The 17,947-nt window shown below is 37.9% G+C and overlaps 1 protein-coding gene across 1 annotated transcript in view; it reads right to left on the bottom strand.

The window, feature by feature from the left end:
• LOC126086108 (zinc finger protein 850-like) overlaps window positions 1-17,947 on the bottom strand; it is a 90,129-nt gene that overhangs the window by 56,440 nt on the left and 15,742 nt on the right. Inside the window, 1 exon segment of the mRNA XM_049902272.1 lies at window positions 14,189-15,587. Within this exon segment, the coding sequence (XP_049758229.1) occupies window positions 14,189-15,587 (1,399 nt within the window).

The following is a 17,947-nucleotide window of genomic DNA, read 5'->3' as shown; positions in this document are numbered from 1 at the left end:
GAGTCACGGACTGGATAAAGAAACACGATCCATCTATATGCTGCCTACAAGAGACACACCTTAGACTTAGAGACACAAACAAACTAAAACTCAAAGGATGGAAAAAAATATATGAAGCAAACAATAAGCAAAAAAGAAGAGGAGTAGCAATATTAATTTCTGACAAAATAGACTTTAGACTTAAATCCACCACAAAGGATAAAGAAGGACACTATATAATGATAAAAGGGACAATTGATCAGGAAGACATAACCATATTAAATATTTATGCACCCAAAGACAGGGCTGCAAGATACATAAATCAAATTTTAACAGAATTGAAAAGTGAGATAGACACCTCCACAATTATACTAGGAGACTTCAACACACCATTTTCGGAGAAGGACAGGACATCCAGTAAGAAGCTCAATAGAGACACGGAAGACCTACTTACAACAATCAACCAACTTGACCTCATTGACTTATACAGAACTCTCCACCCAACTGCTGCAAAATATACTTTTTTTTCCTAGTGCACATGGAACATTCTCTAGAATAGACCACATATTAGGTCATAAAACAAATCTCTGCAGAATCCAAAACATCGAAATATTACAAAGCATCTTCTCAGACCACAAGGCAATGAAACTAGAAATCAATAACAGAAAAACTAGGGAAAAGAAATCAAACACTTGGAAAATGAACAATACCCTCCTGAAAAAAGACTGGGTTATAGAAGACATCAAGGAGGGAATAAGGAAATTCTTAGAAAGCAACGAGAATGAAAATACTTCCTATCAAAACCTCTGGGACACAGCAAAAGCAGTGCTCAGAGGCCAATTTATATCGATAAATCCACACATACAAAAAGAAGAAAGAGCCAAAATCAGAGAACTGTCCCGACAACTTGAACAAATAGAAAGTGAGCAACAAAAGAACCCATCAGGCACCAGAAGAAAACAAATAATAAAAATTAGAGCTGAACTAAATGAATTAGAGAACAGAAAAACAATTGAAAGAATTAGCAATGTCAAAAGCTGGTTCTTTGAAAAAATTAAATAAATTGAGAAACCATTGGCTAGACTGACTAAAGAAAAACAGGAAAGGAAACAAATAACTCGAATAAGAAACGAGAAGGACCACATCACAACAGAGCCAAATGAAATTAAAAGAATCATTTCAGATTACTATGAAAAATTCTACTCTAACAAATTTGAAAACCTAGAATAAATGGATAAATTCTTGAAAAAATACTACCTACCTAAACTAACACAAACAGAAGTAGAACAACTAAATAGACCCATAACAAAAAAAGAGATTGAAACGGTAATCAAAAAACTTCCAGCAAAAAAAAGTCCTGGCCCAGATGCCTTCACTGCAGAGTTCTACCAAACCTTCAGAGAAGACTTAACACCACTACTACTGAGGTATTTCAAAGCAAAAAAAGACGGAATACTACCCAACTCATTCTATGAAGCTACCATCTCCCTGATACCAAAACCAGGTAAAGACATTACAAAAAAAGGAAATTATAGACCTATATCCCTCATGAACATAGATGCAAAAATCCTCAACAAAATTCTAGCCAATAGAATCCAACAACACATCAAAAAAATAATTCACCCTGATCAAGTGGGATTTATACCAGGTATGCAAAGCTGGTTTAATATCAGAAAAACCATTAATGTAATCCATCACATAAATAAAACAAAAGATAAAAACCACATGATCGTATCAATAGATGCAGAAAAGGCATTTGACAAAGTTCAACACCCATTTATGATAAAAACTCTTACCAAAATAGGAATTGAAGGAAAATTCCTCAACATAATAAAGGGCATCTATGCAAAGCCAACAGCCAATATCACTCTAAATGGAGAGAACCTGAAAGCATTTCCCTTGAGAACGGGAACCAGACAAGGATGCCCTTTATCACTGCTCTTATTCAACATCGTACTTGAAGTCCTAGCCAGAGCAATTAGGCTAAACAAAGAAATAAAGGGTATCCAGATTGGCAAGGAGGAAGTAAAGCTATCACTATTTGCAGATGACATGATCGTATACATGGAAAACCCTAAGGAATCCTCCAGAAAACTACTGAAACTAATACAAGAGTTTGGCAGAGTCTCAGGTTATAAAATAAACATACAAAAATCACTTGGATTCCTCTACATCAACAAAAAGAACACCAAAGAGGAAATAACCAAATCAATACCATTCACAGTAGCCCCCAAGAAGATAAAATACTTAGGAATAAATCTTACCAAGGATGTAAAAGACCTATACAAAGAAAACTACAAAGCTCTGCTACAAGAAATTCAAAAGGACATACTTAAGTGGAAAAACATACCCTGCTCATGGATAGGAACACTTAACATAGTAAAAATGTCTATTCTACCAAAAGCCATCTATACATATAACACACTTCCAATCCAAATTCCAATGTCATATTTTAAGGGGATAGAGAAACAAATCACCAATTTCATATGGAAGGGAAAGAACCCCCGGATAAGCAAAGCATTACTAAAAAAGAAGAAGAAAGTGGGAGGCCTCACTCTACCTGATTTCAGAACCTATTATACAGCTACAGTAGTCAAAACAGCCTGGTACTGGTACAACAACAGGCACATAGACCAATGGAACAGAATTGAGAACCCAGATATAAATCCATCCATGTATGAGCAGCTGATATTTGACAAAGGACCAGTATCAGTCAATTGGGGAAATGATAGTCTTTTTAACAAATGGTGCTGGCATAATTGGATATCCATTTGCAAAAGAATGAAACAGGACCCATGCCTCATACCATGCACAAAAACTAACTCCAAGTGGATCAAAGACCTAAACATAAAGACTAAAACGATAAAGATCATGGAAGAAAAAATAGGGACAACCCTAGGGGCCCTAATACAGGGCATAAACAGAATACAAAACATTACCAAAAATGATGAAGAGAAACCAGATAACTGGGAGCTCCTAAAAATCAAACACCTATGCTCATCTAAAGACTTCACCAAAAGAGTAAAAAGACCACCTACAGACTGGGAAAGAATATTCAGCTATGACATCTCAGACCAGCGCCTGATCTCTAAAATCTACATGACTCTGTCAAAACTCAACCACAAAAAGACAAACAACCCAATCAAGAAGTGGGCAAAGGATATGAACACACATTTCACTAAAGAAGATATTCAGGCAGCCAACAGATACATGAGAAAATGCTCCCGATCATTAGCCATTAGAGAAATGCAAATTAAAACTATGATGAGATTCCATCTCACACCAACTAGACTGGCATTAATCCAAAAAACACAAAATAATAAATGTTGGAGAGGCTTCAGAGAGATTGGAACTCTCATACACTGCTGGTGGGATTGTAAAATGGTACAACCACTTTGGAAATCCATCTGGCGTTATCTTAAACAGTTAGAAATAGAACTACCATACAACCCAGAAATCCCACTCCTCGGAATATACCCTAGAGATACAAGAGCCTTCACACAAACAGATATATGCGCACCCATGTTTATTGCAGCTCTGTTTACAATAGCAAAAAGCTGGAAGCAACCAAGATGTCCGTCAACGGATGAATGGGTAAATAAATTGTGGTATATTCACACAATGGAATACTACGCATCGATAAAGAACAGTGACGAATCTCTGAAACATTTCATAACTTGGAGGAATCTGGAAGGCATTATGCTGAGCGAATTGAGTCAGAGGCAAAAGGACAAATATTGTATAAGACCACTATTATAAGATCTTGAGAAATAGAAAAAACGGAGAAGAACACATACTTTCGTGGTTACAAAGGGGGAAGGGAGGGAGGGAGGGAGAGGGTTTTTTATCGATCAATCAGTAGATAAGAACTGCTTCGGGTGAAGGGAAAGACAACACTCAATACAAGGAAGGTCTGCCTAATTGGACTGGACTAAAAGCAAAGAGGTTTCCGGGATAAAATGAATGCTTCAAAAGTCAGCGGAGCAGGGGCTGGGGTCTGGGGAACATGGTTTGAGGGGACTTCTAAGTCAATGGGCAAAATAATTCTATTATGAAAACATTCTGCATCCCACTTTGAAATGTGGCATCTGGAGTCCTAAATGCCAACAAGCAGCCATCTAAGATACATCAATTGGTCTCAACCCACCTGGAGCAAAGGCAAAGGAAGAACACCAAGGTCACACGACAACTAAGAACCCAAGAGACAGAAACGGCCACATGAACCAGAGACCTACATTATCCTGAGACCAGAAGAACTAGTTGGTGCCCGGCCACAATCGATATCTGCCCTGTCAGGGAGCACAACAGACAACTCCTGAGGGAGCAGGAGACCAATGGGATATAGACCCCAAATTCTCACTAAAAGACCATACTTAATGGTATGACTGCGACTAGAGGAATCCCGGAGGCAATGCTCCCCAGACCTTCTGATGGCACAGGACAGGAACCATCCCCGAAGACAACTCATCAGACATGATAAGGACTGGTCAGCGGGGGGGAGAGAGATGCTGATGAAGAGTGAGCTAATTAAATCAGGTGGACACTGGAGAGTGTGTTGGCAACTCTTGACTGGAGGGGGGATGGGAAGATAGAGAGAGAGGGAAGATGGCAAAATTGGCACGAAACGAGAGACTGAAAGGGCTGACTCAATAGGGGGAGAGCAAGTGGGAGAAGGGAGTAAGATGTATGTAAACTTACATGTGACAGACTGATTGGAATGGTAAATGTTCAGTTGAAGCTTAATAAAAATTAATTAAAAAAATAAAAAAAGATGTGACAACAGGTACTGGTACAACAATAGATACATGGACGAATGGAACAGAATTGAGAATCCGGACATTAATCCACCCACATATGAGCAGTTGATATTTGACAAAGGCCCCAAAACAGTTAAATAGGGAAAAGACAGTCTTTTTAACAAATGGTGCTGGCATAACTGGATATCCATCTGCAAAAAAATGAAACAAGACCCATACCTCTCTCTCCATGCACAAAAACTAACTCAAAATGGATCAAAGACCTAAATATAAAATCTAAAATGATAAAGATAATGGAAGAAAAAATAGGGACAATGTTAGGAGCCCTAATACATGGCATAAACAGTATACAAAACATTATAAAGAATGCAGAAAAAAAACTAGGTAACTGGGAGTTCCTAAAAATCAAATACCTATGCTCATCCGAAGACTTTACCAAAAGAGTAAAAAGACTACGCACAGCCTGGGGAAAAAGTTTTTAGCTATGACATTTCTGATCAGCATCTTATCTCTAAAATCTACAGGATACCACAAAAACTCAACTGCAAAAAGACAAATAACCCAATTAAAAAATAGGCAAAAGATATGAATAGACACTTCACTGAAGAAGACATTCAGGTAGCTAACAGATATATGAGGAACTGTTCACGATCATTAGCCATTAGTGAAATGCAGATCAAAAGTACAATGAGATTTCATCTCACTCCAACAAGGCTTGCATTAATCCAAAAAACACAAAATGATAAATGTTGGAGAGGCTGTGGAGAGACTGGAACACTTATACACTGCTGGTGGGAATGTAAAATGGTACAACCACTTTGGAAATTGATTTGGCGCTTCCTTAAAAAGCTAGAAGTAGAACTACCATACGATCCAGCAATCCCACTCCTTGGAATATATCCTAGAGAATCCGTCAGTCATCAGAAGAAAACAAATAATAAGAATTAGAGCAGAATAAAATGAATTAGAGAACAGAAAAACAATGGAAAGAATTAACAAAGCCAAAAGTTAGTTCTTTGAAAAAATTAACAAAATTAATAAACCATTGGCCAGACTGACTAAAGAAATACAGGAAAGGAAACAAATAACCCGAATAAGAAACAAAATGGGCCATATCACAAGAGACCCAACTGAAATTAAAAGAATCAGATTACTACGAAAACTTGTACTCTGACAAATTTGAAAACCTAGAAGAAATGGATGAGTTCCTGGAAACACACTACCTACCTAAACTAACACAAACAGAAGTAGAACAACTAAATAGACCCATAACAAAAGAAGAGATTGAAAAGGTAATCAAAAAACTCCCAACAAAAAAAAGCCCTGGCCCGGCCAGCTTCACTGCAGAGTTCTACCAAACGTTCAGAGAAGAGTTAACACTACTACTACTAAAGATACTTCAAAGCATAGAAAAGCATGGAATACTACCTAACTCATTCTATGAAGCCAGCATATCCTTGATACCAAAACCAGATAAAGACACTACAAAAAAAGAAAATTACAGACTTATGTCCCTCATGAACTTAAATGCAAAAATCCTCAACAAAATTCTAGCCAATAGAATTCAACAACATACCAAAAAAAAAATCCACCATGACCAAGGGGGATTTATACCAGGTATGCAAGGTTGGTTCAGTATTAGAAAAACCATTAATGTAATCCACCATATAAATAAAATAAAGACAAAAACCACATGAAATTATCAATTGATACAGAAAAGGCTTTTGACAACGTCCAGTACCCACCCATTCATGATAAAAACTCTCAGCAAAATAGGAATTGAAGGAAAATTCCTCAACATAATAAAGGGCATTTATACAAAGCCAACAGCCAACATCATCCTAAATGAAGAGAGCCTGAAAGCATTTCCCTTGAGAACGGGAACCAGACAAGGATGCCCTTTATCACTGGCCTTATTCAACATTGTGCTGGAGGTCCTAGCCAGAGCAATTAGGCTAGACAAAGAAATAAAGGGCATCCGGATTGGCAAGGAAGAAGTAAAATTATCTGTATTTGCAGACGACATGACCTTATACAAAGAAAACCCTAAGGAATCCTCAAGAAAACTACTGAAACTAATAGAAGCGTTCCGCAGAGTTTCAGGCTACGGGATAAACATACAAAAATCACTTGGATTCCTCTACATCAACAAAAAGAACATCAAAGAGGAAATCACCGAATCAATACCATTCACAGTAGCCCCCAAGAAGATAAAATACTTAGGAATAAATCTTACCAAAGATGTAAAAGATCTATACAAAGAAAACTACAAGGTACTACTGCAAGAAGCTAAAAGGGATCTCGTAAGTAGAAAAACATACCTTCCTCATGGATAGGAACACTTAACATTGTAAAAATGTCTATTCTACCAAGAGCCATCTATATATACAATGCACTTCCGATCCAAATTCCAATGACATTTTTTAATGTGATGGATAAACAAATCACCAACTTCATATGGAAGGGAAAGAAGCCCCGGATAAGTAAAGCATTGCTGAAAAAGACACAAAGTGGGAGGCCTTACTCTACCTGATTTTAGAACAAGAGACACATAGACCAATGGAACAGAATTGAGAACCCAGATATAAATTCATCCACGTATGAGCAGCTGATATTTTACAAAGGCCCAGTGTCAGTTAACTGGGGAAAAGACAGTCTTTTCAACAAATGGTGCTGGCATAACTGGTTACCCACGTGCAAAAAAATGAAAGAGGACCCATACCTCACTCCATGCACTAAAACTAACTCCACATGAATCAAAGACCTAAGCATAAATTCTAAAACGATAAAGATCATGGAAGTAAAAATAGGGACAACGTTAGGAGCCCTAATACAAGGCATAAACAGAATACAAAACATTACTAAAAATGACAAAGAGAAACCAGATAACTGGGAGCTCCTAAAAATCAAACACCTGTGTTCATCTAAAGGCTTCACCAAAAGAGTAAAAAGACCATCTACAGACTGGGAAAAAAATTTTAGCTATGACATTTCCAACCAGCACATGATCTCTAAAATCTACATGATTCTGCTAAAACTCAACCACAAAAAGACAAGCAACCCAATTAAAAATTGGGCAAAGAATATGAACACGCACTTCCCTAAAGAAGACATTCGGGTGGCTAACAGATACATGAGGAAATGCTCTCAATCACTAGCCATCAGAGAAATGCAAATTGAAACTACAATGAGATTCCATCTCATTCCAACAAGGCTGGCATTAATCCGAAAAACAGAAAATAATAAATGTTGGAGAGGACGTAGAGAGGTTGGAACGCTTATACATTGCTGGTGGGAATGTAAAATGGTACAACCACTTTGGAAATCGATTCGGCGCGTCCTTTAAAAAAGCTAGAAATAGAAGTACCATACGATCCAGCAATCCCACTCCTCGGAATATATCCTTGAGAAATAAGAGCCTTTACTCGAACAGATATATGCACACCCATGTTTATTGCAGCACTGTTTACAATAGCAAAAAGATAGAAGCAACCAAGGTGCCCATCAACAGATGAATGGATAAATGAATTATGGTATACTCACACAATGGAATACTACACATCGACAAAGAACAGTGATGAATCTGTGAAACATTTCATAACATGGAGGAACCTGGAAGGCATTATGCTCAGTGAAATTAGTTGCAAGAGGACAAATATTGTATGAGACCACTATTATAGTATCTTGAGAAATAGTTTAAAATGAGAAGAACACACTCTTTTGTGGTTACGAGAGGTGGGAGGGAGGGAGGGTGGGGGAGGGGTATTTACTAAATAGACAGTAGACAATAACTACTTTGGGTGAAGGGAAAGTCAACACACAATACAGGGGAGGTCAGCACAACTGGATTAAACCAAAAGCAAAGCAGTTTCCTGAATAAACTAAATGCTTCGAAGGTCAGCGAAGCAGGGGCAGAGGTTTGGGGACAATGGTTTCAGGGGGACATCTAAGTCAACTGGCATAATAAAATCTATTAAGAAAACATTCTGCATCCCACTTTGAAGAGTGACGTCTGGGGTCTTAAATGCTAGCAAGCGGCCGTCTAAGATGCATCAATGTGTCTCAACCCACCTGGATCAAAGGAGAATGAAGAACACCAAGAACAGAAGATAATAATGAGCCCAAGAGACACAAAGGGCTACATGAACCAGAGACTCCATCATCCTGAGACCAGAAGTTCTAGATGGTGCCCAGCCACAACTGATGACTGCCCTGAGAGGGAACGCAACAGAGAACCCCTGAGGGAGCAGGAGAACAGTGGGATGCAGACCCCAAATTCTCATAAAAAGTCCAGACTTAATGGTCTGACTGAGACTAGAAGGACCCCGGCTGTCATGGTCCTCAAACCTTCCATTGGCCCAGGACAGGAACCATTCCCGAAGCCAGACACGGATTGGACTGGACAATGGGTTGGAGAGAGATGCTGATGAGGAGTGAGCTACTTGGATCAGGTGGACACTTAAGACTATGTTGGCATCTCCTGTCTGGAGGCGAGATGGGAAGGTAGAGGGGGTTAGAAACTGGCAAAATAGTCACAAATGGAGAGACTGAAGGGAGGGAGCGGGCTGACTCATTGGGGGAGAGTAAATGGAGTATATAATAAGGTGTATATAAGTTTATATGTGAGAGATTGACTTGATTTGTAAACTTTCACTTAAAGCACAATAAAATTTAGAAAAAAAGAATTAGTCGATGTTCAACCATTTGAAGAGGGGGCATATGATCAGCAACCGATCGTACTGAAGGAAGAAGTCCAAGCTGCTCTGAAGGCATTGGTGAAAAACAAGGCTCCAGGAGTTGATAGAATATCAAGTGAGATGTTTCAACAAACAGATGCAGCGCTGGAGGCGCTCACTTGTCTATGACAAGAAATATGGAAGACAGCTTCCTGGCCAACTGACTGGAAGAGATCCATATTTATGCCTATTCCCAAGAAAGGTGATCCAAAATGTGGAAATTATAGAACAATATCATTAATATCGCACAGAAGCAAAATTTTGCTGAAGATCATTCAAAAACGGCTGCAGTAGTATATTGACAGGGAACTGTCAGAAATTCAGGCCAGTTTCAGAAGAGGACATGGAGCCAGGGGTATCATTGCTGATGTCTGAGGGATCCTGGCTGAAAGCAGAGAACACCAGAAGGATGTTTACCTGTGTTTTACTGACTACGCAAAGGCATTCGACTGTGTGGATCATAACAAATCACGGATAACATTGCAAAGAATGGGAATTCCAGAACACTAAACTGTGCTCATGAGGAACCTTTACATAAATCAAGAGGTAGTTGTTCGGACAGAACAAGAGGATACTGATTGTTTTAAAGTCAGGAAAGGTGTGCGTCAGGGTTGTATCCTTTCACCATACCTATTCAATCTGTATGCTGAGCAAATAATCCGAGAAGCTGGACTATATGAAGAACGGGGCATTAGGATTGGAGGAAGACTTGTTAACAACCTGCATTATGCAGATGATAAAACCATGCTTGCTGAAAGTGAAGAGGACTTGAAGCACTTACTAATGAAGATCAAAGACCACAGCCTTCAGTATAGACTGCATCTCAACATGAAGAAAACAAAAATCCTCACAACTGGAGCAATGAACAACATCATGCTAAACGGAGAAAAGATTGAAGTTGTCAAGGATTTCATTTTACTTGGATCCACAATTAACAGCCATGGAAGCAGCAGTCATGAAATCAAAAGATGCATTGCACTGGGTAAATCTGCTGCAAAGGATCTCTTTAAAGTGGTGAAGAGCAAAGATGTCACCTTGAAGACTAAGGTGCACCTTACCCAAGCCATGGTATTTTCAATCGCACCATATACGTATGAAAGCTGGACAATGAACAAGGAAGAATGAAGAAGCATTGACGCCTTTGAATTGTGGTGTTGGCAAAGAATATGGAATATACCATGGACTGCCAAAAGAACTAACAAATCTGTCTTAGAAGAAGTACAGCCAGGATGCTCCTCAGAAGCAAGGATGGTGAGACTGGGTCTTACATACTTTGGACATGTTGTCAGGAAGAATCAATCCCTGGAGAAGGACATCATGCTTGGCAGAGTACAGGGTCAGCAGACAAGAGGAAGACCCTCAACAAGGTGGATTGATACAGTGGCTGCAATAGTGAACTCAAGCATAACAACGATTCTAAGGATGTCATAGGACCAGGCAGTGTTTCGTTCTGTTGTGTATAGGTTCGCTATGAGTCGGAACCAACTCGACGGCACTTCAGAACAACAATAACAACATCCATGAAAAGACCTACGCATGATTATTCATGGCAGTTTTACCCATAATACCAAAAAACATGAAACAAATCAAATGTCCATCAAGATATAAACGCATTAAAAAAATTGTGGCTTATCATTTTTTTTTATCTATATAATATTATCCCATAATGAAGAGAACAAAGTAATACCTAAAAATAAAACATTTGTAAATCTCAAAAATATGTTGGTAAAAGAATCCAAATACAAAATATTACATGCTGTGTGTTCCCATTTGTATGAAATTCTAGGAAATGTAAAATAAATTATACTGATAGAAAGGAGATCAGTGGCTGCCTGGGGCAAGTGGAGATAACGGAAAAGGAGCATGTAGGACTATCTGAGGATACGGAAATGTCACTATCTTGACTGGGAAGTTGATTACACAGATGCATAATTCATTAAAACTAAAACTTCATAATTATGTTAGGTGTGTTTTATTGCATGTAAATCACATCTCAAAGTTGATTTTTCAAAAAATCAATGCAAAAATAAGGTCTTGAAAATACTTTGTCAGTTCTGCCATTAATTTAAAGGTATTTCAACAAGCAGTATTTTTGTATACCACAGTCTCTGTGCACCTCTATCACTCATATTTTACTCTTTAATACTATTTGCCATTAAATGGAACCAAGATTCCTTTAAAAGGAAAAAACAAACCTGTTGCCATTAAGTCGATTCTGACTCACAGTGAACCTACTGGACAGAGTAGAGCTGCCCGATAGGGTTTCCAAGGAGCGGGTGGTGAATTCAAACTGCTGACCTGTTGGTTAGCAGCTGAGCTCTTAACCAGGGCTCCAAGATTCCTTTATAGGGGGTAGCTTATTCCATAGGTCAGGGCAGCAATAAATATCCTCCTCTATTTGGAAAAAAACACAAATACAAAGCTCCCAAATAGGCCAAGCAAAATGCAGAAAGGATAAAGGGGCAGAAGAAAATGGAAAAGAATGATGACATTTTATCAACCTGAGCACCAAACAGTAGTAAAAATAACAATAATAAAACAACAATTCGATGGCTTATTGGAGTAGCACAGTCTGTTAAAAGCCCTGAGGTCATAAAAAAAACTCAAATGAAAAACATTAATGTAACGTGACCAAAATGAATACAAATAAGGGAGACCATGATAAGGATATATTTTATTCATTAATGATTTAAAAAAGTGACAAAACTCATGGTTATTTTGTATAATGTCATTAATTTTATGTTTTTATATAAAGTTTTTTACGTAAAGTTTAGATAGGCTTTTGTGTTAATTTTTTTAAGCTGGAAAGAAAAAAACAACACAAGGAAGTATAGAACAAGGAGTGTTACACCAAGAAGAGGGAAATTAAGCAGCACTGACAGTAACTCAGAATAACCAGAAGACTGGGAACAAGATTAAGTCAGTAGCAGTGGTCACAGAAAATCACAGGAAATAGTGTTCCCCTCTTCCAAAGATACGAAATACGCAAATATTCTGGTAAACAGAGTAGTAACACTCACTGACTTACAGCTCAGGACATGAAATAGCTACAAAGACCCAAAGCACGCCCACTGCTGTCAAGCCGACTCTGACTGTCAGCAACCCTACAGGACAGAGTCGGACTGCCCCCCGGGGTTTCCGCGGCTGTGACCTTTACGGGAGCAGACCGCCACGTCTTCCTCCTGTGGGGTAGCTCAGGGGTGCCGACCGCTGAGCTTTTGGTTAGCAGACAGATGCTTAACCACTGAGCCACCAGCATCCCCTAAAATAGCAGTAAGTTGGATAATTTAAAAAACAGCTTATTTCGATAAAATACTAATAAGGAATACTTAGAAGACAACTCAACATATCCGATAAAAGAATACCTTAGTTACTATTGCTGATCATGCAAAATTGTAATGAGTATACAAACTCTGGGAAAGTCACTCATTTCCAAGATTAAATGATGGTGACATATATGTACCCAACTATAACGGGTAAATTTTCCCATAAAAATATCTAATAACCAGTGGCTCGTGGTCACACTGATTGCATAACCAGGTCTACAGTCCTAAGAGGGACGATGGAAAACTAAGATTTGCAACATCATCTCTTTGTGATTGTCTTGTTTTTTTTCAGTGGAGTCTGGTGAGAATACTCAAACCAAAGAAAGTCTATTGTTCAACTGCCCAAACCCAATTAAGGCAACTCTGACAGAGAAAAAAAAAATAAACCATAGTAAGAAAAGACAGAAACCTCAACTGAAGCCATGGTAATAGTACGGTTGTAAACCCTCTTTATGTAAGTTCAGCGATCAATTTATGGTAACTACAATACATGTGCACTTCTTTTCTCTTTTTAAAGGTGTTTTACAAATTTAAGAGACTGACAGATTCGGTTAGTAATTTTTATCAAACATTTTAAAGTGCTTCTTTCATTTGGATCCTGGTTGGTAATAATCGGAGGTGAAAAGGCTGCTTAAAGGAATTGTGCTGTAGGTATTTAGAGGCATCTTGTGTCAAAAACAAAGTAGAAATTCAAAAAGAATTCAACCATTTGATGAAAACAGAAAGGCGATTACACAGCTATCATTAAAACAAAAACAACAGAAAACAAAAATCTGCAGAGCCACAGAACTTTTAAACCACATTGTATGTAGATGGCAGTTCTAACTAGGGTTCTCTGGAGTGAGACAAGCATGTCGTAAACAAGTAAAGAATTAGGATGCAAAAAAAAATGTATTTGAGTAATATTACAAATCAACAAGCCAAAAACAACAAACAGAAAATAGGGCAAAAGCACAAACAATAAGTCACTATAAACAAAATATGCCTGGACAAGAAACATATGAAAAGATGCTTAAGTCACTAATAATTAGGGAAATACACATTCCACACATTTCTGAAATCGACTAACAGGGACCCTCGTGTGTCAATGAACATTAAGCACTTAAATTGATATAAAAAGGAGAAATACTCGGCAGTTATCTGACAAAGCTGAAAGTATGTACCACTATGACTAAGCAAATCTGTCTTTAAGTACAGAGTGGCCATAAAGTGTGGAAACATTTTTAAAAAGAGAGAGAGACTGAATCCCCTGGATTACTTCTTGAGTGCACAAGTTTTTCCAGTGAAAAACAAGAAACGAAGGGCTTTTATACACTCCTTTTTTTTTCATTCAAATGACTTCTCATCAGTATGACTTTTCTGATGTCAAGTAATGTGCCTACCCAAGCGCAAGGTCTTCCCACATTCTTTACATTCATAGGGTTTCTCACCAGTGTGAATTCTCTGATGCTTTGTGAAGGATGAACTATGTCTAAAGGCCTTCCCACATGCCTTACATTCATAAGGTTTCTCTCCAGTATGAATTCTCTGATGTTCAGTAAGGGCTGAACTGTGTCTAAACGCTTTCCCACATGCCTTACATTCATAGGGTTTCTCCCCACTATGAATTCTCTGATGTTGAATAAGGGCTGAAGTAAGTCTAAAGAACTTTCCACACTCCTTACATTCATAAGGTTTCTGACCACTATGGATTCTCTGATGTCGGGTAAGTTCACTTCCTACCCCAAAAGCTTTCCCACAATCCTTACATTTATATGGTTTTTCACCAGTATGAATTCTCTGATGTCTAGTCAGGGATGAACTATTTCTAAAGACCTTTCCACATGTCTTGCATTTATAGGGTTTCTTACCGGTATGGATTCTCTGGTGTCGAGCAAGTTCTCTACAGACTCCGAAAGCCTTCCCACATTCCCTACACGTATAAGGTTTCTCACCAGTATGAATTCTCTGATGTTCAATAAGCTGTGAACTAATTCTAAAGACCTTTTCGCATTCCATACATTTGTAGGGTTTCTCACCAGTATGAATTCTCTGATGTTCAGTAAGCTGTGATTGAAATCTGAAGTCCTTGCCACATTCCAAACATTTGTAGGGCTTGTCATCACTATGGATTTTTTGATGTCGAGTAAGCTGTGCATGCATCCTAAAGGATTTCCCACAGACCATGCATTCATAGGGTTTCCCACTAGTATGAATCTTCTGAAGTGAAGTCATTTTTCCAACTACTTTAAAAGTCCTTCTGTATTTCTTATATTTATGGTACTTCTCATTATTATGAATTTTCTGGTGTTCACTAACGTCTTCATAAAAATTCAATATATTCTCATATTCAATACACTTAAAAGGTTTCACACCAGTATGGAAATTCAGTTGTACAGGATATGGGACATCCACACCAAAGGAGTTCCAACATTCATTACATTCATATATTTTCTCACCTGCATGTATTCTTTCATATTCATCAACGTTTGAATCACAACTAAAGATGTTTCCATATTCCTTATATTCATAGGGCTCCTTGTTGTGGTGAATTCTCTGATGTAATAGTCTAAGACATTTATGATTCTTGTAATTGGGCACTTTTTCAGAGATGATTTTCATTTTACCGAAATATCCCACTTCAGGTCCTTGTACTTCAATATTGCTCTTGCTCTGCCAGTCATTTCTGAAAATGAAGCTCTCAAGGCCAATGGACTTACTACTTTCCATCATGTCCCACTGAGAATCACTGTTCTCAATAATGTCTTTTTCTATACCTAAACTCTTTGTTTCATGTCCTGACTCCAAATCTGAAAGAAAAAAAGAAAACAAAATTTCTTTTTTCACCTGTCACAAAAGTAAGGCAATGACAGAAAGTGGAAGAAAAAAATTGAAAATAATTAACAATCTACATGAATAACTAAAACAGTTACGAAATTTGAAGAAAGGCAAAAAGAGCTCAGAGAATGATAACAGTATGGAAGATTGTGAGGTTTGTGATAATGGAAACAGATTAGGACAGAGGATCTGATATTGAGGTGTTGTTCATCGCCCAGTAATCCTGTCAGAAATACCGATGTTCAGGAACCAATACAGATAAACTGAACCAACACCTACATGCAGGAACTGGCCATCAGTATTTCACAGAGGTACTGCTGATGCAAATCAAAACTTGACAATCTATCCTAAGAATATTTTGATGTTTTCTCTTTTTTCTTACATTAAAATCTAAACACTTTACCATGGATAACAAGCTGTTGGTTTTAAGACCTCAATTCAGCCCACTGTCCCCTTTTTCCTAATCTGTTTTCACCTCCTACATCAATCCTCATTCCCATTTTTTAAAGCTGCTCATAGGCTCTGTGTCACCTCTCGCAAATGAGCTCTTTGTACGGCCAGTACCTTTTCATCATTCAGATGGAAAAGTTAGCACCCTCAAAAAGGATGTACTACCAGACCCTAAGTTAATATGTATATCTCTCTTCTAATATTTAGTTCCTTGCCCTTATATCCATTTTTTAATTATGTATTCAGTAATTTTTCTCTCTTTTTTTTGGAACTTTCTCTTTTGTTATATCACTTATTTTTTAATTCCTTAAACTTAACAAGAACAAATACAATCATTCTTTTCCATGCCACTGAATAACAAGCTCCAAGAACACACACAAATGAAACAGTTGCCGTCAAGTCAATTCCGACTCATGGTGACCACACATGTTGCAGAGCAGAACTGCAATTCAGAGCTTTCAAGGCTAAGGCATTTTGGAAGATCACCAGGCCTTTTTTCCAAGGCACCTTCAGGTAAGTTCAAACTGCTAACCTTTTGATTAGTAGTCAAGCACTTAAGTCTTTGCACTACCAACGGACTCAACAGTTGATAATTCAGTATCTGAAAAGTAAACCATTGGATGAAAGGAATTTAAGTGAGAATAAAGATAAATATTGCACAGATAAAGCACTGGAGGAAAAACAGCCAGAATGCTCTTTAGAAGTGAGAACGAGACTTTACTCTCACATACTTTGAACATGTTATCAGGAGGGACCAATCCCTGGAAGACATCATGCCTGGTAAAGTAGAGGATCAGCAAAAAAGAGGAAGACCCTCGGCGAGATGGACTGACACAGTGGCAAGTGTTTATAAATGACTGTTCTCTGACTGCCTCTCCATTTATCACACACATTGGTATCTCCACCCACTACTCTTCATTCTCTCCTATGCAGAACCATGACTGCTTTTCTTCATTCCACATGTCAATCAGATGAGATGTTTTATTTACTTCTCTTCAGCAGCATTTTTACTATTACTCCTCTATCCTACTAAAATCCCAGCAATTTTTTACTTTGATGCTGTTTCCTAGACATTCCTCTTCATTTTGTTATCCTCAAATTGCTATACTTCCCAGAAAAGTATCACAAAGTTACTTCAAATATTATAATAGGTATACAGAACACTGTAAGGTTTATGCAATTCTGAGCAAAGGCTTCAGACTAAAAATAATATGCTAACAGAATAATATGGTGAAGTAGTGTGAGGCAGGCAAGAGTATAAGGGACTTTTCACAAGAATTTATTGGACACTGGTGGGAGGTTGACAATCAAATGAGGGAATAACCTGAGGAAAATCTAAAGTGACAGATGACCTTTGCAATGATATGGGCAAGAATAATTTCCTGTGACTGAATTATGTTATGTGTAACAGAAGTGAAATAATTCAAGCAAGACTATTTGGACTGTAAACAATAAAACTAGGTATGAATGCCAGTATCAGTAAACCAAAAGCACTTCTACCTAGAAATGAAGATGTTCCCTCCAAAGAAATGTTAAGTCAATGTGGAAATGCAACTGAAATTACAATATCTCTACAGAGCCATAATGCTGTAAACATTAAAAATTATGACCTGTGGAACTCAACTACATTGATCAGAAAAAAAGTAAGGATTTAAATGCTTATAATACAATTGTAAGAATAAAAATAAGCAATATACACATCTCACTCAAGAAGTCAGAAGAGAACCAAGTGAGCTGAAGAAAAGGCATGGGGAAAAATTCATAAACATAGAAGCAGAATAGAAGTTAGAACGTACAGTAGCTAAAGTGAAGAAGTACAACCAGAAAGCTCCTTAGAAGCAAGGATGGCCAGACTTAGTCTGTACTTCGGACATGTTTTCAG

Source organism: Elephas maximus, chromosome 11 (assembly GCF_024166365.1).
Source record: "Elephas maximus indicus isolate mEleMax1 chromosome 11, mEleMax1 primary haplotype, whole genome shotgun sequence".
Classification (NCBI taxonomy): Eukaryota; Metazoa; Chordata; class Mammalia; order Proboscidea; family Elephantidae; genus Elephas; species Elephas maximus.
This window is presented reverse-complemented; position numbering and strand designations above follow the sequence as displayed.